The sequence below is a fragment of the Sinocyclocheilus anshuiensis genome, unplaced genomic scaffold (genome assembly GCF_001515605.1).
Source record: "Sinocyclocheilus anshuiensis isolate Anshui unplaced genomic scaffold, SAMN03320099.WGS_v1.1 scaffold659, whole genome shotgun sequence".
NCBI classification, from domain to species: Eukaryota; Metazoa; Chordata; class Actinopteri; order Cypriniformes; family Cyprinidae; genus Sinocyclocheilus; species Sinocyclocheilus anshuiensis.
In genome coordinates, this window is record NW_015549698.1 from 532845 (window position 1) to 557603 (window position 24759).

The 24759-nt window shown below is 38.9% G+C and overlaps 2 protein-coding genes across 3 annotated transcripts in view; both read right to left on the reverse strand.

Annotated features, from left to right (window-relative positions):
* Nucleotides 1-12473, reverse strand: part of LOC107660509 (sorting nexin-14) — a 47477-nt gene extending 35004 nt beyond the window's left edge. For both annotated transcript variants that reach the window (XM_016449829.1, XM_016449828.1), the window contains exons 1-13: nucleotides 12357-12473; nucleotides 11799-11940; nucleotides 11449-11569; nucleotides 6632-6708; nucleotides 4837-4915; nucleotides 4699-4742; nucleotides 4513-4600; nucleotides 4327-4411; nucleotides 3970-4126; nucleotides 3200-3275; nucleotides 2882-2926; nucleotides 2712-2792; nucleotides 2402-2516 (exon numbers count right to left, since the gene is read on the reverse strand). In XM_016449829.1, coding sequence (XP_016305315.1) covers nucleotides 2402-2516; nucleotides 2712-2792; nucleotides 2882-2926; nucleotides 3200-3275; nucleotides 3970-4126; nucleotides 4327-4411; nucleotides 4513-4600; nucleotides 4699-4742; nucleotides 4837-4915; nucleotides 6632-6708; nucleotides 11449-11569; nucleotides 11799-11935 — 1105 coding nt within the window. In that variant the 5' untranslated portion in view covers nucleotides 11936-11940; nucleotides 12357-12473. The remainder of the gene's footprint in view (nucleotides 1-2401; nucleotides 2517-2711; nucleotides 2793-2881; nucleotides 2927-3199; nucleotides 3276-3969; nucleotides 4127-4326; nucleotides 4412-4512; nucleotides 4601-4698; nucleotides 4743-4836; nucleotides 4916-6631; nucleotides 6709-11448; nucleotides 11570-11798; nucleotides 11941-12356) is intronic.
* A 3561-nt stretch (nucleotides 12474-16034) lies between these two features.
* On the reverse strand, nucleotides 16035-19463 carry cnr1 (cannabinoid receptor 1). Its single transcript, XM_016449834.1, has 2 exons — nucleotides 19374-19463; nucleotides 16035-18412 (listed from the first exon to the last, which is right to left on the reverse strand). Exon 2 carries the CDS (start codon nucleotides 18386-18388, stop codon nucleotides 16943-16945), a length of 1446 nt encoding a protein of 481 aa, XP_016305320.1. The 5' UTR covers nucleotides 18389-18412; nucleotides 19374-19463; the 3' UTR covers nucleotides 16035-16942.
* Nucleotides 19464-24759: the final 5296 nt, after the last annotated feature.

Here is a 24759-nt window from a genome sequence, read left to right on the forward strand (position 1 = left end):
AGCAGCGCGAAGCGCACGTGAACTGATCATCTCCTCCACATTAATACCAGTTTCAGCACAAAATAAACATGACTAAACATCCGAAGGTAAGTTAAAAGAAATAGTACAACTTTACACTCCGTATCCTGTCTCATGTAATTGTTCAATTTGTGTTTCAGCCGCGCAAAGATGTCAATATAATGGCTTCTAAACAATGTCACATAATGTCACAGTTACCTCAGAAAAAAACATATTCGGTGACCATAAACTCATTAATCAGCTAGAAAAATAAACTGTAGATAGGGGCATTTTGCTTATATCAAAATAACATATAACATATTCATTATCATTTTTACTGTTCTTCAATGTTTAATTTATGTTTTAATAAATCCATCAAGTTTTTATGACAGCCACCATTTAAATGTTTATATTTAAAAAAAAAACTAATTGAAGTAGAAATATTATGTAACTGTAACTTTATTATTGTAAAAACTTTATTCATTTTAACCTTCAATATTATAGTAATGTAGTACCAACTGACTCTTATGTATATTTTACAGCATTAGTTGAGAGACTTTTTTTTCCTTGAGAAAATTTGGCATGCACTGTACCTGATATATATCCAAAATAATCAATATTGAATCGAATCGAATCGGTAATCGAATCGAATCGCAAGCTTGTGAATGAGAATTGAGTCGAATCGTGAAATTTGTGTCAAAACCCAGCCCTAGTTTTCATATTTAAAGAATTTGTCACTGACGATTCAAATGCGAGTTTTAAGCAGTGTAGAGTAGCGCTTGTTGTTTGTCATTTATCTTACTCGGTGATACACACGTGCATATAATGTCAGCAACTCACTCATCAGAATCTCAGTAATCCTCTGCAAACTTAGAAAGTTACTTGAACCGGCTCATTCGGTTCTTTTTGAATCGAACATGCTACTTCAGCTGTGTGTTTTGCATCGATTCAGTTTGATTTTGTGAACTGGCTCAACCGGTTACTTCCTGAGAACCGGCTCAAAAGAATGATTCGTTCAAGAATAGGACATCGCTATTCCATGGCATTACTGGAAAGTGGAAGCGTTTAGGAACGGCAGCAACTCATCGGACAGGGTGGAGTAAAGCACACCTTCACTGGACTCTGGAGCAGTGGAAACCTGTTCTGTGGAGTGACGAGTCACGCTTCTCTGTTTGGCAGCCTGATGGGCGAATCTGGGTTTGGCAGATGCCAGGAGAACATTACCTGCCTGACTGCATTGTGCAGACAGTGTAAAGTTTGTTGGAGGAAGGGTAATAGTGTGGGGCTGTTTTTTTAGGGGTTGGTCTGCTCGGCCTCTTACTTGCAGTGAAGGAAATATTTAATGCTTTAGCATATCAAGACATTTTGGGCAATTCTATGCTTCCATCATTGTGGGAAAAGTTTGGGGAAGGCCCTTTTTTATTCCAGCATGACTGTGACTCGGAGCACAAAGCAAGGTCCATAAGACATGGTTGGATGAGTTTGGTGTGGAAGAACTTGACTGGCCCACACAGAGCCCTGACCTCAATCCCATCTAACACCTTTGAGATGAACTGGAATGGAGATTGAGTCAGGCCTTCTCATCCAACATCAGTGCTTGACCTCACAAATACTTTACTGGGTGAATGTGCAAAATGTCCCACAGAAACACTACAAAATCTTGTGGGGCCCAACTTCATATTAATGTCTATGAATGTAGAATGCAAAGTCCCTGTTGGTGTAATGATCAGGTGTCCCAATACTTTATACATATAGTGTACCTTGGAATGCAATGTAGTAATCTAATTTTGAATGGGATTCAAGTTGAACTCCGAATATGCGAATTTAATGCATTAACCAACATCAAGCTGCTTACTTGGGGAACTACTTTTGAGTGGAACTACTTTGACTGCAAATTTTCATTGACGTTTTACTAATGTGACCATCTTCTGTCAGTCTTCTGACACTCCCACACTCACCTTAAGTGACGGGTGACCAAAACTCACTTCATAATTTGGCACCTTGTGTGAAGATCAAAACATCATCTGATGCCGCATGTGAGAACCACAATATAACTGGTGCCCAGTGTGCCCAGTCTTTGGTCTTTTTGAGTCCAATTTTAATAGATTTAAGAGATTTCTTTCAAACCCAACTGGACCTGACTTTCTGAGCTGGGTATGACATAGACCAAAATCAGAGAGAAAGACATAAGAAACGCCACAATAGGTGAAGATTTAAAAGTGTGCCTATCTTCCCACCTTGTTTGAAGATGAAATTCATTCTCTGATTCTTCTTTGTAATTTTTATGTTAGCATATGACTGCTATATAATGAATATACTTGGTAACAGAAACCCACATCACCCCATCAGATTATTTACTAATGAGACCATCATGCATTGTGTGCAGTGAAATGCATGTCCTCACCCACAGTCAGGCAGAACTGCAGGACATGTACCGCTCCTTCCTCCTTCAGGAAACTCATAAAACGAAACAACAGATCCTGTTGCTCTCTGATCTCCTTCAAATCCAACTTCAACACCTGACGGAAGAACAAACAAAAGAAACGACCTGTAAGGTTTTGTTTGAGACATTTACTAGACGCGAGAACTCAAAAAACACTCAAATGATGTCGTAAGTAAACTTTGAAATTGATCAACCTTCTCACTACAACTCTTTTCTTTAGATGCCTTGATAAATCCTGAAAGCATTATATTAAGTTGACCAAAGTACACACCGAGGACTTCTTGTTGCGTGGGTCTGCAAACTTCTCCAGGAAGGGCACCAGCGCAGATGGAGGGTCAGTAACTGGCTCAGGCTAAAAGCAGATATTACAGAAAAAACATGTTTAAATGGCAGGAAAAGGCTGATTGACCAGACTATAATTCATTTGGTTCAATCACTCACTGGAGTGTCATCAATGAAAATGAGCACCATGTGATTCACTGTGTCCTGGAATAAAGCATATTCATGAATATGAATAACAACTACAAGATTCCCTCACAGTAATACAACTCTTTACATTTATATGGTGTATCAAATGCAGATATTGCAATATTGTGTGTATATATACATACATACTATATATATATATATATATATATATATATATACACACACACATACATATATATGGACAACTGTAATCAATTTAATGTACTAATGAAGGACAAAGAGAAAATATCTAGTTTAATGTCCTCATTTATGGTAAGCTGTTACACTCACAGGATCAGCCACGAAGTCCATTATTGGCAGAAAAACAGAACCTGTCATGACCTCTCGAATCAGCAGGGCCAAAGATCTGAGAACGAACCACAAAGCTTAAACGAATATAGCACAGAAACATCAACTGATCCTCATCACACTTTTCACAGAGCAATTCACACTTAAAGATTTGGAAACATTCATATATAATGGGTAAATGCATGCTTGCATCATTAAAGATGTTTAACATGGATCTCTTACTGTTCAAAGCTTTAGTATAATTAGATTCTTATAAACAAATTAATGCTTTTTTTTTTCGAGAAAGGACGCATTAAATTAATTGAATGGCAGCAAAGACTTATATTGCTACAAAAAAAAATCTGCTTCAAATAAATAAATAAATGCTGTTCTTTTGAATTTCCAATATATTAAATAATCCTGAAAAAAAAAAAGTTTTCTACAAGCATATTAAGCAGCACAATTTTTTTTAAAACTGAGTATAATAAGAAACAATAATTCTTGAGCAGCAAATCAGCATATTAGAATGATTTCTCAAAGATCATGTGACACTGAAAACTGGAGTAATGCTGCTGAAAATTCAGCTTTGATCACACAAATAAACTACATTTTAAAATATATTCAAATAGAAACCATGATTGTATATTGTATATATTATTTCACAATATTACAGTTTTTACTGTACTCTTTCAAATAAATGCAGCCTTGGTGAGAAAAAACGTACTGACCCCAAGCTTTTGAACAGGAGTGACCAGTGTGTGTGTGAGATGTACCTGCAGTCTGTAGCTTTAGGGGGCATGACGCAAGGAAACAGCAGCTCTGTGAGCTTCCTCAAGTACAGCAGCTCATCTTTGCGGCTCCGCAGGGCCACATGCAGATCGGCACCGTATTCGGCTAGTGCTGCCTGCTGGAGACCCTCTGTATTCTTCACTGCTCACACCATTTAAACAAAAAGATGGTTAACAAACTTGATTAAACTGATGGTGCCAAATTGCAATGCATGCAACTATGGGAAAGGAACCCCCATGTTTCAATTCAAAGAACCAACCATCTTTTTGATAGTTCGATTATTTAGTGGAATTCTAGACTTAAGCTCCTCTGATATTGAATGATTTCATCACAGAACGCACCTTTCTGCTGTGCTTTTGCCATGATCTCAATGTGCTTCATAGCTGCCTTCATCATTTTGTCCATCACAACTAAAGGAACATCCACCTACAAGACAGTTTCAGTCAGTATGCCACTTTATAAATCTACAGAAAGCTACAGTATGTAAATTGTGATATCAGTGCTGAATTGTGTGAAGGTGTATGTACTCTTTGTACTCGGTGAGCCAGAACTGCAGCAAAGAAACGGATTGTTTGTCTCAGTTCATCGACACACGCCTCGTCATCTGTAATATCTCTGATTGCAAAACATCATAAAAGAAAAAAACGCTTTTTAGCTTTTTTTCAGCTAAAACACTGTAATAAAAGTAACTTTTGCATTTAAAGCAGCCATACCTGTACCATGGGTACACAAAGTTCTCCAGAACTAACTCCAAAACCTCAAGATAAGTCAAACAAAGGATTTATTAGTTTGATTTATTAATTTGCTTATATAATATATCATTTTACTCAGGACTGGCATTATGAGTCTACCTCGGAAAAACTGGCATCCACTTTGGATGGCACTTTTAAGTCCAACCATGGCTGATAGTTCTCCAGCAGAAGGGTAGGTCTTTGGAATAAAAACACAAATAGTTACATTTACATCCTCATTATTTAAGCAAAAACTTTTCCAAATGCAAAATGACTGATATTGTGCTTTAATTATTTATTGCAGAATACTACAGAATTATTTGTTTTGGTTTGGTTTGTCTTTTTCAAGACAGAATTTGTCTTTGCGTTTTAAGATGGATAGTGTAAAATGCAAAACTTGAAAGAAAGTCTTCAAAACCCAATATCATGTTCTCAGTCCTTGCTCAAACACAGAGATGCTAAGAGATACTACCATTGGTAGCTGCACTTAAATCAGCAAACCTTAAATAGGATTTTTTTCCCACATTACAGCAGGCTGGTGCCTGGTGGCGAAGGGTTTAAAAGTGCTTACTTGTCAGGAATGTAATGTAACACTGTGAACATAAAATCTTGTCCAAAAAATAGACTTCAGTTTCTTTATAGAGCACTGCAGTGATGTTGTACTTTTCTAGACAGACCCAGACGTCTGCGTCGGCCTGGTTCCCTTAACAAAAACCCATGGATTTTTCCATTTGGCTTTTGGAATGTTGCAGAAAATAAGTATAAAATAATCTTGAACTTTAACACACCTATGAATTCTGAAGTCGAAATACAATAGCCAGAATGAAATAGTTAAACTAGGGCTGGACGATATGGCCAAAATTGATATCACGATATATTTCTTAATTTCGGTCGATATGATATAATTCCGATATCGATATGAACACTATTTATCTGAAATAGAAATCTTTTGTAACATTATAAATGCCTTTATCATCACTTTTGATCAATTTTAAGCATTCTTGCTAAATAAAAGTATTAATTTCTATAATTTCTTTCCCAAAAATATATCGTGATACATATTGATATTGAATTATTGTCCAGCCCTAAGTTAAACGTAAGCTATAATAAACTACATCGTAGTCACATGACTTCAATATAACATATTGAATATAATAATTCACAAGAAAAGGCTTAAAAAAAAATCACAAGTGGATATTAATGTTGTATTGTTGTTGTAGAATAAAATGTAAAAAAAAAAAACATCTTGAGCTTGTGTTCACCACAGACCACCACAGGCATTTAACCAAAAACCCATTTAAAAACTCAATGATATCAAGCGTAGCGTTAGTTCTGGCCGGTCACGTTAGTCAAGCTCACATCAGCTGACTCTCAGCTGATCCCCATCTACCTATAGGAATACGACACCTATCTAAGCATTCATATATAAGGTCCCTCGGTATTATCAGCAGTTTTCGCATTGCTCAATAGCTAATTACCCTCCTCCATCCCCAACTCCTCCTCTGTCAGTCAGGATTCAGCCTTCTGATTCTCCTTTGAATCAGACTAATTCTAAAATGTGTACATAAAATTATTGAACTTTAACGATATCTGCAATACATTTATGTTGGTTCTGTTCTGTTCACTCTGGGGGGTTATTGCTGCTCTCCCTGCTCTCATCCATGCTAGGCTGCATGGATGCGCAGGGAGTTCTTGCCCAGAACAGAACCATACCGCCAATCCAAACTGTATGCTAATTGTGAATCATCTTTGATGACAGTGGTCCTGACAGAAATAACTGGAAGTGCTAAAATGCTAATACATTCCCAGGTTTTGGTCAGCAAAAATATGTAATCCCTGCAGCATTCTATTCTAAATATAATTTCTTATTTCTTTCTTTTGGTTTTGGGTTGACATTTGCCCAAGTTGATCATACCTGTGGCGTTTGCACTGGTTTTTCCCACATACTGCACAACTGTGACCCAGCGGGAACAATTCTTGCTGTTTCTGTGGCTGAGGATACACAGATATACAGTATAATAATCATTAATACAGTAAAAGTTTCAAAAAGGTTTAAAATACACTAAATATTCAGTAATATTATCACTTTGACAGTACTGACACTATCGGATGACAACAAAACGTAAATTAATTGAGCTGGATGATGACACTATTGTCTTCTGTAAAGATGCCTTATAGCTGAATCAAATTTATTTCATAATCGACAAATCAACATTGTTATGGAACTGAACTGAATCAACACCAAACAAGACTGGAGCTAAATAATGACACTATTAACTTTTTAGAGTTGCTTTACAGCAGAATTTGAATTAGTATCATATTTAATGAAGTTTGCATCATTGATTGTAATTTAATTACTATTACGCCACTTTGAAACAATCAGTTGACATAAATTAAGCTGACTTGATTTATGAATAAGGTTTTTGGCTAATATCTAGAGGCAAGGTATTCTATATACTGCCGATAATATATTCATAATGCAAACCAAAGTTGTACACAATATTGTTGAAATGACAAATAAACTTTTATTTACAAAAGATAACTGAAAATTCACAAAACACAAGGAAGATTTTGAAAATGGCACAAAACTGAGGGAACACTTATAAGTATTGCCAAGGCCAATATATCGATTCATACAACAGTTAGTTCCGGTCCTCGAATTTGATTGGGTGAGTGGCCTTTCCAAGAGTGCTGATTTGTGACCAGTATCATGTTTCCCCTTTATCTGTAAACCCATCTCTAGAGTTCATAGAGATTGGTCCGAAACAGAGAAAATATCCAGTGAGCAGCAGTTCTGTGGGTAAAAATGCCTTATTGATCCTAGAGGTCAGAGAAGAATGGACAGACTGGTTCCTAAGGCAATGTTAACTCAAATAACCACTTGTTACAACCAAGGTATGCAGAAAAGCATCTCTGAATGCACAACACGTCAAACCCTGAAGCAGATGGTCTACAGCAGCAGAAGACCACAGCAGGTGCCACTGCTGTCAGCTAAGAACAGGAAACCGAGGCTAAATTTTTACAGGCTCACCAAATAAAGAAGATAGGGAAAAGGCTGCCTAGTCTGATGAGTCTCGATTTCTGCAGTGATGTTTGGATTGTAGGGGCAGATTTCGGTGTAAACAACATGAAAGCATGAATGTTTCCTGCCTTGTATTAATGGCTCAGACTGGTGGTGGTGCTATGGTGTGGGGGATATTTTCATGGCACATTTTGGGCCCCTTAGTACCAACTGAGCAATAGGGCCTTTCGCACAGCGGGAACCTTTTCATAGTACCAGAACTAATTGTGGAACTACCCACTTTTTGGCATTTTCGCACCGCCAGAACTGGGTGCGATTTTAGTACCGGACTGCCTTTTCGAGAACCAAATTAGCTCCGTACATTTAGTTCTGGAACTAAAGCAGTGCGAAAGGCCCTATTGTTTAGAAGCCACAGCCAACATGAGAATTGCTGCTAGTGCTGACAATGTCAATCCTTTTATGACCACAGTGTACCCATCAGTGTACTTACTGTAGGATAACGTGCCATGTCACAAAGCTCAAATCATCTCAAACTGGTTTCTTGAACATGTTCCCTATATACTCAAATAGCCTACATATCACCTAATATATACATATATATAAAACACTATACACTGCCTTCTGTTGGTTGCCAAAAGGCATAGGTGGACTTTTATAATTTGTTCGAAGCACTGAAGGCATACAGACAAAGTAACGAAAGACCGTCACAAGATTGAAAACTCCCAATGTGAGGAGCATATTAGGAGGCTTAATAATAAACTGGAAGAAAAAATTTGCAAGTTAGTGATTGTTACGACCAAGAACATATATTTATCTAGTTTTATTTATTTAATTGTGGTTACAATGTGTTTGTGTCTAGATGGCGTGTTTAGGGTTTTCTCCTGCTATTATGTGCACTTCTCCGCCTCTATCTTTTTTCAATTGCTTCTTGGCTCAGATAATTACAGTCATTTCTGTCCAAGCTGCGAGTGATTCGTGTGGTGCGCATAAAAGAACACTGAAGACTTCAGACAAACAAATTCCTTTCTCCCTCCTCAAGATGTTGTATTTTCCACATTGTTTCTGTCGCTGTTAAAGCTGTTGTTCAAAAGTTGTGGAAATCTCTGCAGGGAGTTGGGAGCCAATCATGTTTTTTTTTCTCTGCTTTAATGTTAGTGCCGTGACAAGATGCAAGATCTACAGAGACAACAGTGAACATCTGAAGGTGAGCTGCAGACTCCCAATGGACAATAATCTGTGAGTGAGCTCCGTTAGCTCAGCTGCTGTTGCATATGCTCCCCCAGTTTCCTCTCTGTATCCAGATCTCTGTCACCTCAGAATGGTGGAGGGCATGTATGTGCAGTCAGTCTAAGGCAGACTCAGACACAGACTCTGATCAGGAAGATGTCCCTTCCTGCCTGAGACCATCTGGAGGCCAGAAGGCCGGGAGTAAAAGGAGGCACTCAAACGTGCCCCCTTATGGTTAATAGCAGTAGTAGTTAAAGAGTAGCGGAGAGGAAGCTGAGACCTATTACAACTTTAAACCACCAGACCAAACCACACTTAATGTGTGAGCTAAGAAAATAGGTCACCCTGTGAAAATAGAATCCAAAGAGCATAAGTCACAGGGAAGCTGGAGATTTCTTGGGCCACCGGAAGGTTGACCACAAGGGGGAAATTATATCTGGGAATTTGGAGTGGAGAACGATCCGTGGGAAGTGATCTCACAGTTGCTGAAAGACTGTATCAAAAGTAAAACCGATTGGTCCAAGGTGACGTCTGTTAATCACAAGGCCAGGAACGATGGGGCAGACTACATCATGAGACTTATGTCAAGCATGCATTATGCACTCTGGTATGGTAGCGAGAGACACTGACCCTAATGACTTGCTGAAGCGGCAGGGTAACAAGGCACCATTTGTTGGGATATGGCTATAAGGCCTGAGCCCCGATCTGAAAAAAGCACTAGTGTCAATGGTGACTTCATTATTGGACCCTATGCAAGAGACAAGCAGGTCAGCTTACCCAGCTGCATAGGCACTTGGGGTGACCCCTGCTTTTCAGAGGTCCCCATGACATCAGCCCGTTATAGATGAGTGCTGGTATTTGTGGGAAAGAGGATAGAATGTAAGAAGAAAAAGAAGAACCAAATCAAACATCAAGCAAAGAAAGAAAGAACCAAAGATCAAGTATCTTACAGTAAGACTGTTCGAAGAAAAAAAAAGAACCAAGGTCAAATATTCATGAATAATCCCATCTCAATAAACAAAGAGTTCGAACATAAGAGATAACATTTATCTCAGAATCAAGGCACACTTTGCAGGCACTCTACAGTTGAGAACTCGAAAATACCCACTGAGAGTGGACACGGTGGAAAGAACTGTACCAGCCATCCAATGGCTGGTTGAGAGAGGGGTCATAATTATGGAAGTAAGAGGGCGGTGGGAATATAAAACAGGCCATTTTGTTTCCCCATCACAAACGTCCACTGCTTTATGCTTTGTGTTTCAGATTCTACCAGATGAACTTGGTAGACTGGTTGGCTACACATGCTGATAATTTACTAGACTGAAGACACTGAGACCATCCCTAGCAGCAGAGTCTCAACCGGGGGAAAAGAGAGACAGTGTCTCACAACAATGTCCTTTGGAGGGTGATTTCGACGTGATTTCGAGTGGGGCCTCAAAGCAAATTCTATGCAAAGGGCCCAGAATCCCTAGCGACCCCAGGAAACCTAGTTGTGTTCACCTGCACAAGAGAGGTGTCAGACAAATCATTCTGAAACTATTGTAGCTGTGGGACTGACCAATACTCCCGCCATACTCCTAAGCACCAGTTGGCATTGAAAGGGCATCTTACAGTAAGACCAGCTGCTTGAAAACACCTGGTCATACTCTACACAGGGCTGTATTTCTAAAGTATTTTAGTTTATTTACTATATAAAGCCCATTTGTCGATTTTCAGAATAACTACATATATAAATAACTATATTGTGAAATATATTGTTACCATGAAGTAAAATTAGTCATACCATGAATCAGAATTTTTGTCATACTGCCCACCCCAATTTACTACAATCTTAGCTATGTTGTCGTGTGTTTTTCTTTTTACAATGTTATAGCCTTATGGGCAGCACTCCAAAATATAGTGTGACCTGAGCTTGAGTCCCGGCTCTGGGACCTTTCCTGATTCCGCAACCTTTATTTTAAGGGTGCAAACATCCTTTCATTCCTTTATTTTAAGGGTGCAAACATCCTTTCATTCCTTTATTTTAAGACTGTGCAATTTACTGAGGCTCCCATCTCAGTAGGTTAAAGGCCACTACTGCTGTTATTATTAAGCATTATAAAGAGGAGGGAGATGTGGTGTGTAAATGCGTATTCTGTGATTGTTTTACAATATCATGTTTTGGCTATTTTGATGCTTATTGTTAACATTTGAAATATTGAACACTGGAGTAAGGCTACCATCATGCGGCTTTTAGACACAAAAATATACAGCAATGATCACACACACACACAAATGATATGCAAGCACACACATTTTTGACAAACATACACTGAAGAAACGGAAAGTCTCACTTCGAAGTTTTATGATTTTGTGGAACCAAACAATCTCTTATAACAGACTCTCATGATTGCACTCCTGGCTTCTGACTAGACATTCCTCAAATCCTGATGGCCACAACAGTGGTTTTAAAGTTAGACCTATCTGCTTTTACTAATACTTACTTTCCTCTTGGTCTTGATTGAGATGAGAATATTCGGCAGCAGATATTCGGGGCTGAGGGAGCAGTAGAATATGATCACTCCAGCCAGAAATGACCAGAATATCATGAGAATATGGAGATATCTGGACAGATAAGGGGTATAGATTTGTTAATCACCAATCATAACAGGGATCATTTGCATATACAGCTCTTAAAGGTACAGTAATTAGCCTGTTCAATTGAAAGAGTCGGAGAGAGGGTGGAAAATTATCATGACAAACTAAACCGGTACAAAAGTTTTGGTGCAAAAATCTTGCTTGACAGGAAAAATAAATAAAATGCTGCAGAATATGTCTCGATTAAGATACTCACTGGTTGAGGATGATGGTGGAGGAGATCATAAAGATGAAAATACAGAAAATGACTGGATATTGACGAGCAACATCCTTAAACACATCTAACCGCAGACCTCTCCTCACACACCCCAGAACTGAGTAAGGGTCTGACATTATATCTAAAAAAGAGAATCAATCCGAAAGTATCACACTATAAATCATGTTTATTGTTTAGGTACAACAGTGGTGTATTGTGCTGATATTTGATATTGTGTGTATATCATGGTACTAAATTACCATATTCATGTATTTACATGGTACACAATTCCAAAACTATCATAATATTACTATGGTACCATTTGCTAAACAGAGTAATACCATAATACAATACCTATTTACATTTATATACGTACACAACACATTTATATGATTCTCCAAAGTACCTGCTACCTTTCAAAAGTATTATAATTATAAATAACCGTAGTGGATGATGATAGTCTGATAATCTTAACCTGCATATGTGTAAACAGTGTAAATAACACTCAAATATTTGCTCTTAGATGACAGTTTAAGAGCGATGTTATAGTTCTCTCACCTCACAGACGAAGCGCAGGTCTGATATAAACTCTAAAAGCATATTATCAACGCTGCCTGACAGCGATGTTTTGATCATTCATCTTATTGTTTCACATGATCAGATTACTGATCATTACGCGAGCTGCACTTCCGGGTTGCAGCCAAAACACCGTTTCAAAATAAAAGTCCGGCCTCTCACCGACAGCCCTTACGAAATAAGCTGAGTTACGTTGCCATAGTAGGCTACATTCGAAAGGAAAAATACCAAATCTGAGTTTTAATATTTTTTATCCCATAGCGTTGCGTTCACGGGATCAGATATTATAATTCACTAATATAATCATAACGTAATGTCTGTATAATTGTTGATTCTGGCAGTCAGACAGTGATCCTAAAGGACCTGTGGTTCATGTTGTGTTTATCCAGTGTTTATCTGCTCCCTGAGGGGTCGAGCCATAAAAGCATTACCCTCATCATGAGACACTTCCAGTCACGCTGCCATAGTCATGATATCTCTGACATATGAGAAAAATAAACAAATCAACTTTTTGGCCTCTAATCAACAAATAGCAAGAAAATGCTAGTGTTTGCTTCAGAAAATGGGATTTGTCCACCGCACTAAATACAGAATTTATGGAGCCAGAGTGATCTCAATAATAATTCACGCAAAAGAGGCGATGCACACATGCGTAACCCAATTCACATGCATAAGAAATATTTCACGTGCACAAAAAATATATATATATATTCACAAAACACACTAACGGGGAAGTCGTGGCCTAATGGTTAGAGAGTCGGACTCGTAACCCAAAGGGTGCGGGTTCGGGTCTCGTACCGGCAGGGATTGTAGGTGGGGGGAGTGAATGTACAGCGCTCTCTCCCACCTTCAATACCACGACTGAGGTGCCCTTGAGCAAGGCACCGTACCCCCAACTGCTCCCCGGGCGCCGCAGCAAAAAATGGCTGCCCACTGCTCCGGGTGTGTGTTCACGGTGTGTGTGTGTTCACTGCTGTGTGTGTGCACTTTGGATGGGATAAATACAGAGCACTAATTCCGAGTATGGGTCACCATACTTGGCCACGTCACTTCATGTCACTTCATGTCATGTCATGTCAAAAACCAATGCACACGCACAAAATAAGAATATATATTCATAAAATACGTTTCACAAATGCAAAACACAATTCACAGATGTACAAATGTGTACAACATTTTTGAATGTTAAAAATTCAGGAGTTTATCGTGGGCTGTGAATGTGAATTGCCTTGGATTTGTGTGTGGATTTTTGAGACCTTTCTGGCAGCGAACTCCTCCCACGCGGGACACTTGTACTCTTTAGCCAATCAAATTTGAGCCTGTCTGTCGACCAATCATAACCCACTGTGGGCGTATGAATCGCGTGCCCTGGGCGTGCCTACCTGGATGCTGACGTCATCAGCATCCAGGTAGGCATGCTGATGGCGTGTATATATTATGAATACATATTACTATTTTGTGCATGTGCATTGGTTTTTGTGAATATATCTATTTTTTTCGTGCAGTGAAATATTTCTTATGCATGTGAATTGGGTTACGCATGTGTGCATCGCCTCTTTTGCCTGAATTATTATTGAGATCACTCTGGCTCCATAAGAATTTGCATACCAGAATTTGAAATGCGTTTGATTAGATTAAAACCCTGATTTGTGTATCCTATATAAACACATGAATGAAATCCTTCAAAATTAGAATAAAATACGTCAAAATGGGTAACATGGTTCAATAGATTTAGCCTAAATTAACCTGTGTTAGCATAGGTAGTTTAATTGGTCCAAAATGTTGGTTTATGTTAAACTTATGCATTGCCCATGCATAAAATGAAATATACTATATATCATTTAACTTTGGTTACAGTGATTAATGATTGAGGCAGGCATATGGGATTTCAGACTTGTGCGTTAAAATATTCTGTATCCCAGTGATTCTCAATAACCACACAAGGAGGCCTCAGCAAACCTCTAATCGAGCTATAACATGAGTAAAAGAAATAGGCCTAATATTTAAATTCAAATGTAACAGAATAAAAACCTAAAACACACAGTTAAATTTAAAAATGAAACATGGTTCTGGTAATACCTGTCATAGAAGCAATTTTTGGAACTGGAGTTTTTGGAAAGTTCTAGTGCCAAGTGAATTAAAACCGCCATTGCTTAATGTCTGTCTAAAATCTGCAGAGATAAATATTAGATACAATATTATTAGATATACAAATTTGACATCCAAGACGCATGGACTATGACAGTGCTTAATGTACTAAATAACCCAGCTTTCTCTCACACTTCACTTGTCAGTAGATATATCTATAGCCAAAGCAACAGCACCATGAGATTGACAGTATTATTATGTTTACTTTTACCCGAGTTATTTCTCTATGGTAAAGCTTATTGTAAAACACAGTCTCTGGACTGTCTCAGCACATCAAAACCACTTTAAGTTTTTTCGTATAATGCCTGTAAGGTAGTGTTTATTAAGGTTTGGCAGAAATTCTGTGTTGCAAGGTTGCTGATCTGAACATTAAGCTGCGTTTCGCTGTTTTCTTATAATGCATTTCTGAAAAAATGAGAAGGAAAAAGTAATAGAAAAATTGCTTAATGTAAAAATATTGTCTTTCACCTTGGGTTATGGTGTCATTCCTTTGCAGCCAGTGGCAGCGGGTTGTGTTTATGACAAGCGTGAGAGAAATTGGGTTCTGCCGGCTGGTTGTTCTAGTGCATTAAACATCAAGCTACGAGTTTTTCAAATGAAGTGTGTTGTGCACAATCACTGGCCCTGGAGCCAACAGCACCCTGCTGTTACATGGACTGAGGTTTTATCAGATAAATATGCCATGTGTTTGCTTGCTACATCAGAAGACTATATACAGTAGCTCTCAGATTCCATTGAAGATGGATTAGAATTATGTTTTTTTTTCTGGAAAAACAACACAATCATGCTGTAAAATTGAATTCTTTGTTAAATGTTTTGTTAATGCTGTTAGAGTGGGGTGATCTGCAGTCTGTTTCAAGTCAGATCCAGATCAAGTCATCGGGATCATTTTGTGATGATAACTCTTCATTATCCTTTATATAAAAAGGGATAAAAGAACGACATTTTTCACACAAAGGTAATGATTGCCTCTGAAGGTAATCATTGCTTTCTGTTCTAGAAAATGACTCTTGTAATTATGAAATTGTAACGATCCACTAGAGGGAACCAGAGACGATACCAATATGTGCAACATGACTCCATAATGATTTGACACAATGATTTGCAATTTTAAATAAAAGTATCCCAATACACAGTTTAGGCCAGTACTGACTTTATTAAAAAAAATAAATAAAAAATAAATTGAAATAGACTAAATTGTGATACATAAGTGTGCAAGCAGCTTCTGTATTTTAAGACATCATTTTGAGACAGACGTTCAAGAACTATGCCACTGTGACGTTTTATGATATTTAAGCTTCAATACTTAAGTAGATACATTTCATGTAAGGAATGTACCTATACTTTTAAAGAGTGCAAACAAAAAAGCACCACCACACCATTTCACCGTTTAAGGAATATTACTAAACAATCATGATATGTACATTTTAATTATTTGTTAATTAACTACAAGATTAAATACAAATTTTCTATTCACAAAATGTATCATTTTTATTTTTCTCTGGGCTCTGTGCATATTGTAAAATTAATTTGACTTTACATCTCAGAGAAATACATCGGCAGGATGACAAAATAAAAATGAACAATCAGATTCAAATCCAACAGTTATTTCAGTTACTGTATTTATCTGTGATGATAAACCACAATTACAGGCCATCTTGTAAAAAGAAAACAAAATGTTGAAAATAGTCCTGTCTTTTTCTGATCCTCACAACAATAACACTAAAGCATCATGTAATGGACCAAATATATCTTAGTAAATGAGATTCAATACATTTGTTAAGCGAACCAAACAAATGTCCTCACTTTTCCTGCTTTCATTATTCATGTACTTGAGGAGCGACAGATCTTGCTCCTCTTATAATACTTTCAATTTCAATACACTTATTTCATTGGCAAAACAAGACATCTCAAAAACAGAGAGACTCTTATCTTTTGTCGTTTATCACAATGATGTTGGATACACTAAATCTCCACAGAGTTTTACACATATTTACATAGATACCAATGTGTGTATATATATATATATGTATTTGAATTCATACTTACACGTTTTTATTAAAAAGATCATTAGCCCCTTATTCCCATGTGAGAAGATATCATTGTTCAAAAAAACAAAAATTCAAAGTATAAAAATATAGTAAACTTTCATAAAGCACGCACAACATCCACACGTTACAATTAAATATAAGGGCAAACAACAACAAAAAAGCCCCAACAAATTAATTTACTGGGTGAGAACCTTTTCTGAGAGGAAAAAAAAATCTAATTTGGCACTTAAGCGATTAAATGTCATAGTGAACACTTCATCAAACCATGATAACTTAAGCAGCTTTGTGTTTTGAACTTTATGCATTTAACTTTCCGTGACATTCTTTTGAGACAAGGTGCATCCGAACGTCACCCGGCCGGCGGTGCAATCAAACGGCTTCAGCCGATGTCTCCGCTGAGACGGACATTGTCAATTTGGCTATTTTCACAGTGGTCTTCACGCAGCTCTCGGCTGCACGGTTGGCGGCGATGTGCTGGTTCCTCTGACAATCTGACTCCAGGCTGTTGTCCAGCTGCAGGGTCGTGCTGGAGGTGCTCCTGCAGCCCTGGCAGGTGGCGAGGAAGGCCCTCCTCAGGTCTTTACTCCTGAGAGCGTAGATTATCGGGTTAACGGTGGAGTTGAGCAGGCAGAGCATAGTACAGAACGCAAACACTGTCTTAATGTTGTCGTTCATCCGCCAGAACAGATCATACACCATGATCGCCAGAAGAGGCCCCCAGCAGATCACCAACACCGCCAGGATCAGAACCAGCGTTTTGGCCAAGCGGATGTCCATGCGAACCTGATCCGGCCTGGCGGTCTGGACCTTGGTGCCGTCGGAGGAGTGGACCACCAGGCTCTTCTGAGACGTGCGCCGCAGCATCCTCACCGCGTGGTGGTGGGCCTTCCAGAGGATGTACATGTAAGCGTAGAAAATGAAGATTACCAGAATGCTGGTCACACCGATCCAGAACATCAGGTAGTTCTCGTCGATGAGCGGAAAGATGTCAGAGCAAACCGAGTTGAGCTGCTTGCAGTTCCAGCCCAGCAGCGGCAGCACGGCGATGATAATGGAGATCGCCCACATCATGCAGAAGGCGATCACGGCTTTGGTGCGCGTCACAATGCGCCTGTACGCCAGCGGACGGTGGATAGAAATGTATCGATCGATGGCGGTGAGGAACAGGCTTCCCACAGACGCGGTGAACGAGGCCGTCACGCCCCCTAACTTGAACAGAAACACGTTCGGACTGTCTTTGCGGTGAAAGACGTGAAAGTCCAAGAAGCTGTAGACAAAGATGACACTGCCTAGCAGGTCTGCGATGGCCAAGCTGCCTATGAAATGGTAAGATGGCCTGCAGCGCAGGGTACGTGACTGCAGTATCACGCACAGCACCACCAGGTTCTCCAGTACTGTAAAAGTCCCCAGCGTGAGAGACAACACAGCTATGGCGAGCTGTTGGCTAGGAGTCAGTATCATGAAGCATTCCATGTCCATAAAGTTCTCCCCGCACTGCAGACTGCTCCCTTCATCTCCGAGGCTGAAGTTCCCAAACACATCAGAGCTGTTCGTGGGGTAAAAGGGGATACCTTTTATGATGAGTTCCTCATCCGGGCCCACTTTATCAGCGAAGGAGCTTCTGCGGTAGGCTGCGAACGGCTTCGGCAGAGGGTATCCTCCGCCTTTGCCGAAGTCGCCGTCGATGATGTGGTCTCCGTAGCTGACGTCGTTATTACCAATGTACTGCAGTCCAGAAGTGATGGTTCTGAACGTGGTTTCTGCCACTCCGTCCAGAACAGATTTAACATCGGACTTGGAGGCAGGGAACAGCATGGTCAGAGATGCTCTGAAGGAAACCTGTTGGATGACATTGAGAGAACGTTTGTTCAAATAAGACGCATGGATCCTCATCGTTCCAAGATTACAGAGAATACTGAGCTCTCAAAAGCTCGATCGATGCTTCACTGAGCACAGAAATGAATGCCCTCTCAGACGAGCCATCATACGGCTCTTGTATTTTGTGCTTGTTGTTTTTCTTGCATCGATGGGCACCTAGGGATTATTACTCTAAGAGACGGGCTTCGAATAATTGATGCCTGCAGACTCAACCTAAAACACCATACATACAGTTATAAAGCAGCGGGCAACTTAGACACAACTTTACACTGTGTCTTTTTTTAATCTCATATATATATATATATATATATATATATTGCTACGTGTACTGCGTTAGACTAATTGAGACTTGTTATAACACTTGCGTATCATTGCTCTTTTGTTGATTTTGATTGCTTCCATTGTCCTCATTTGTAAGTCGCGTTGGATAAAAGCATCCTGCTAAATGACTAAATGTAAATATATAACTAAAGACTGAAATGAAATATAGTTAGAAATTCGAATATATTATAAACTAATAACATGTAGGACAGTCTAGTTTGTGTCTAGGCTATAAAGTGCAAATAGCCTATTCAACTTTAATGTACACTATCACCTGTGTGCTCTTATCAATGTGTTTTGAATCATTATTCGGCATCAGATCACAAAAGAATTTCAATTTAAGTTTAATTCCGTTTTTTTTTCAGTGTGTATCTCAGTATGCGAGTCACGGAGAACTTAGGATTCATTTTCTGTAACATTACGGTATTTAATAGGCTTGCGCTTGAACATACTGTCCCTGCGAGACGCATTGTAGATTAAAACAACTCACTTTTCTGTTTGTGCTGAAATAAGCAATGTCGCAGAGTTCACCTAAAGCGTTATAAATGCAGTTTAGTTTCATAAAAGATGAAATGCATCAGGTTGAGAAATGCAGCTTTACCTTCACATAGTTGGCGCAGGTGTTGCTCGCTGGATGAACAGTTGAGATGCTCTCGCTCCACCGCAGCCGCGCGACTGAGTGCGAGTCCAGACGCGCTGTCTCTGGCTTCTGCAGGTTTGTAGAGAACGAGACGCTCTTCTCCTCAGTGCGCATCATATACTGTATGACGCATCCCATGTCAGGCCACCCACATACACGAGCATCTTTAATGTCAAAAATGAAAATTACTCTAAAGTAGAATGTATGTGTTGGGAGTTGGTTAGGCAAATCTCCAATTCGTCTAATGGTTCATCTCTAGAAGTATTTTATTAGGCTATATGAATTATTGTTTTATTGGACTGGCAAAAGTTAGGACATTTTTAGACAAAATTGGAAAAAATGGCTACTTTTCATAAGCACTGCACACAGAATTTATCCTTGTGTAGTATGTAGTAGAGAGTAGTACATTACATTAGCACTTATTAGTCTATGCCAAAGATACATAAATATAGCCCGTAATTTAGTGATCCTCTTAAAAATAAAGGTGCTTCACGATGCCATAGAAGAACCTTTTTGTCTAAATGGTTCCATAAAGAACCTTTAACATCTGAAGAACCTTTCTGTTTCACAGAAGGTTCTTTGTGGTGAAAGAAGGTTCTTCAGATTATAAAAAAGGTAAGAAAGAGATGGTTCTTTGACTGAATGGTTCTTTGTGGAACCAAAAATGGTTCTTCTATGGCATCGCTTGAAGAATGTTTTGAAGCACCTTTAGTTTTAAGAGTGCACCTAATGAATATCAAAAGCGTATTTTTTTAAACCTTGCTCCTAGGCTGATTATTTTAATTTATAATCTCACAACATTATAAACTAAAAAAGCAAATGCAAAAAATATTATAAAAAAAGGGGGGGGGGGGGGAGAAAATCAGACTAAAATACAAAGGTACAAGACTACAATATCTTTCAAGGAAAAGAACTACAATATCATGAATCACTGATAATGATATAATCAAATTTACAATGTTAGAAAAACATAAAACTGTTGATTATATACTTAGAAATAATATATTTTACTTCTATTACAATATATGCATGTTACACAAATATTGAAGATGGTTGGGAAACTGGCTATACTTCTTTTTAGTGCTTCATGCTTCATTCTTTTGGCATGATTTACTCCCATTATTCACGGTTCGTGTGTGATGTAGTTTTTCACAAATAAGTCTGCCGTTAAACGCGATCATTTAAAAGAGTGTTGAAATAAAGCAAACAAATGAGATTTTTACCTGACCTGGAACCTGACTGTTGCACTATATTTCCTATAGTTTTATATCTTCATCCAGTAGTGCTATGGTGATGAGCACCTCACCCGACACCCACCCCATCCTCAGCCCTAAATTTGTTTCTTCAGCCTACACACAGATCCAACGCTGGAAACAAGCCATGGACAATAACATGAATCTCACTTGTCAAGACTACGGCACAGAGTATAATTGTTGTTTGTCACAACATTTTAAGCAAATAAATGAGTCAAAGTTCCCACATAATGTGATAAAACTTGTTTAGCAAAGCTAACATTAGCTACTGAAGAAACCTCAACCCACCAGAGGAAACTTTTTTCCTGTTTTCAGAGATTGTCAGTTGACAAGTATTTCAAAACTCATCCTTATTTTCTTATATATGATGTTTTTCTGATCACCTAAGCCACTGCAGGAGACATGATGGTTTTATCAAGGGAGAACCACAGCGATTAGTTCTGCTCACCTCCTTTAACCACTGTATCAACACCTGCATTTGGTACGTGGCCTCAAGGGTCTGGCTTTAGCGAGAAGCAGGAAGACTGATATATTGCAAGATAATTTGATTGAAGCTCAACATATATAGTGGGTACGGAAAGTATTCAGACCCCCTTCAATTTTTCACTCTTTGTTATATTGCAGCCATTTGCTAAAATCATTTAAGTTATTTGAAGGGGGTCTGAATACTTTCCGTACCCACTGTATATGAATTTCACCTTGGTGACTACTGTGAGTCTTTTTCTGGATATCTAAATGTAAAACTGCAAGGTTTTGGAATCTTGTCAGGGATGCTACTGTGCTGCTGAGTCATTATCTCCCTACCTTTGCAGCAAGGGTGTCCTTCGGGTATTGGCAGATTAGCCAATACAATGACGTCTTCACAAACAAACCAGGTTGGGCCACTATTATAGAACACAAAATGACCCCGCTGAGCACCAGATGCCTACTGAGACAAGGATGCTACAAATGGGCATTACTTAAAGCACTGTAATCTCCAAGTCAACCACATTTGTCTCAACGAAAGGTTATTTTAAATGACTGGTTAACAGAAGCAGATTCTGCCATTTAGAAAGCATGCCTGTAACGTTTCAGAACATAAATTGTGTGATTCTAAAAACCCGTCAGCAGCTCGCAGGAACCTGTGCCAGATGAGTTCTACCGACTGCACCATTTGCATGGCTCGATTCCCCATCTTGTAGACTGGTGGCGTGACAAATCACGTCCGACGCCAAATTAAAAGGCTATAAGTGCACTTGCATACTCTTATAACACTCCTTTCCATCATTTAAGCTTTATACTGTGCCTGGTTAAAATGAATTAGTGCTGGTTAGTCAATAAGACTAGGGGTTTTGCACTGAAATATCACACACACAAAAGTGGCACGATTTATAGGACTCTCCAAAGTCTACTTGGGTCGTGACCAAAAGAAAGAGGCATAATAAAACCACAGGTATAAATAAAATTAGAAGCTCTCTGGAAAGTTCTCCAGCCCTAAACAAAAAAAAATCCTGCCCCCACACCAACCCGACAAGCACAGCCAGAGACGTCTCAATCTGCTGCTACAACAGTGCCATTATATTCTATGAGTGGGTAACAGCTTTACCAATCAAACGGTGACTCACCAGCTCCCTGCTGTTTGGGCCTCTCTGGACGTACATCCTGTTTTATGGAGGATCCTACTCACAGTCCCTCCGTTCATTTGTTTTTTGTGAACACAGAGCTTTACTGAACTAAAATGTGCAATCTTTTTGGGATTACTTGTTGTAAGTTATGCTTTGGCATTGCTCTTTACAGAACCATATCGATTCTAATCATATTTTGTAGATGAAATACCATTCTGATTCTGAATACCAACACACTCCTTGTCTTGTAGACCATGATTACCGTGACCTGGCTTGCTTTACTGGAACTGTACTGCATTGCTTCATCACTGCAAAACAGACACACCTGAATCGATTGGCTCGACTGCTGAAAGTGCATTTGACTAGATGCCACATCTCAATATATGTCTGATCATACCACACTTAATCATTTGATCATCAGATTGTTCCTGGATGAAGTGGATTGCGAGTGTTTGGTCAGTAAAACGTAGGTTTTTGCAGGTCTGGGACTAACATAGGATCCTCTGGTTTTGATTTTGGAGTTTTGAGATGTTTGAAGATATTGTTCTCTTTCATCATCTCGTGTTTGAGATCCACCTGTGGGAAGGGATCTCTCCACTCGATGCGTCAGAGAAACGGGGTTACGAACAGTAACCTATTGACGTGTGTGTGCACTCTAAAAAATGTTGGGTTAAATACAACCCAGTGCTGGGTAAAATATGGACAAACCCAGCAATTGGGTTGTTTTGACCCAGCGGTTGGGTTAAATGTTTAACCCAACCTTCTGGGTAGTAACTAAACTTCACAACCACCTTACTAACTACTAATAAGCAGCAAATTAAGAGTTTACTGAGGCAAAAGTCGTAATTAATGGTTTGTTAATGGCAAGAATTGGACCTTAAAATAAAGTGTGACTGAAAACATCTTCACCAAATGCAAGCAGGTAAAGGGTTGTGTGTGAGGGGTAATTGGAAAAAACAACCCATGGCACCGAAGTGAGGCAGAATCGTATGGAAAAAGGACTTTAAAATCCACAAAGACCTCTTCTTGTAGGCTTTTGTAGATGGCAGTGGAACAAAACATGAAAGTGGCAGGCGGGAACGAGACAAAATATGATATGAAATTCCATATACCCCAGATCTCTGCATTGCACACAGAAGTGTCACAAATGTGCAGTAAATTTGCTCCATAGTTTTGGTGGTAGATCTGTGCAGAGGGATTGTTTTCTTCAGACAAGCTTGTTCCTGTAGTCCTACACCACTGAAAATTTGAGCTGGGGAGTATGATCAATAAGTGAAGATTATGGAGTCTTAAAATGCTTTTATATGTCCCATCTCATCAGGCATTATAAAAGACTCCGCGCTCAAAGGGTTTTTGCTTTCTGAGAAAAATGTTCTCTCTCATAAGAACATTTTTCTTTGAATATTTTACCTTGCTGCAAGGTTATATTCCTCGCGTTCAAACAAATAAACATATTGTGTCTTTTGTTCACCGTTACCTTGAGTATCGTTCTGAAAGGCGCTGTAGATGCCGTACTTTGAGTTGACTACTTTTGTCTATGCCCGGCTTGTGAGCTTCTCCTCACGCAGCAAAGAAAACCTGCAGGCAGGATTCATTTAAACGGCCCATGATTACCAGAGCTGATACAATATGCGCACAGACGAGGAGTGTGTGTATGCAGACAACTCTGAGAAAAAAAAATCTTAGCCCATCTGCCTCCCAGAAGACCACATTCTCACCTAGTGTGCTGTGATTCTGTCCAACTCTCTGCATATGACTCTTCAAACTATCCATTTCTCTCTCTCTCAATCTAAAATACATAAACGGCATGACAATAATCATCAGATACTTGCTGTCATGGCAACCAGGCGGTTATTAATGAGATGCTACTTCATCTTTGCACCAAATGGCTGAGAATGAGATAAGAACTGTGTTCTTTGATGCTGTGAAACTGGCCGTCTCTATCTCATAATGATGCGGCGATGCTTTACAAATCCCTTAATCACACACACAGACATTACAAACTAATATTAACACACCTGTTGGAATATTCATTCTCTCACACACATACAAACGATTCAATGTTTCTTGATGACTGTTAAGGCCACTTGCAGTTTTGCCTTCGAGCAGGGGTTGTTCTCCCTAGAGCTGGGTAGATTACTGATCCCAAATTACATGACAATACTTGTAGTTAGTAACCTAATCCATTACATTACATGTTTTAAAAGGTAATAATTAATTAAACCATAAATGTAAAATTAAAATAAGAGCAATGAAAATAAAAGTACTAATCAATAAGAAATGTGAATTTGTGCATTTTAATGTGTTTAAAAAGACAAAAGCCTTCCAATGACATAGTAATGCGTGGATAAATAGCCTACAGAGTGATAATTCGAATAAAAATGAAAACGTGTTCATCACTATTCATCAGAAAACACTTTTGAAAATGAAAATGATTTCTGTAAATCCAGTGGTCAAACGCTGTGTGGCCTCTCAGTTTCTGTGTAATTA

Bases quoted from the DNA above. Each gene is read 5' to 3' on its own strand.
- cnr1 (XM_016449834.1), bottom strand. From the start codon at position 18,388: ATGCTGTTCCCTGCCTCCAAGTCCGATGTTAAATCTGTTCTGGACGGA.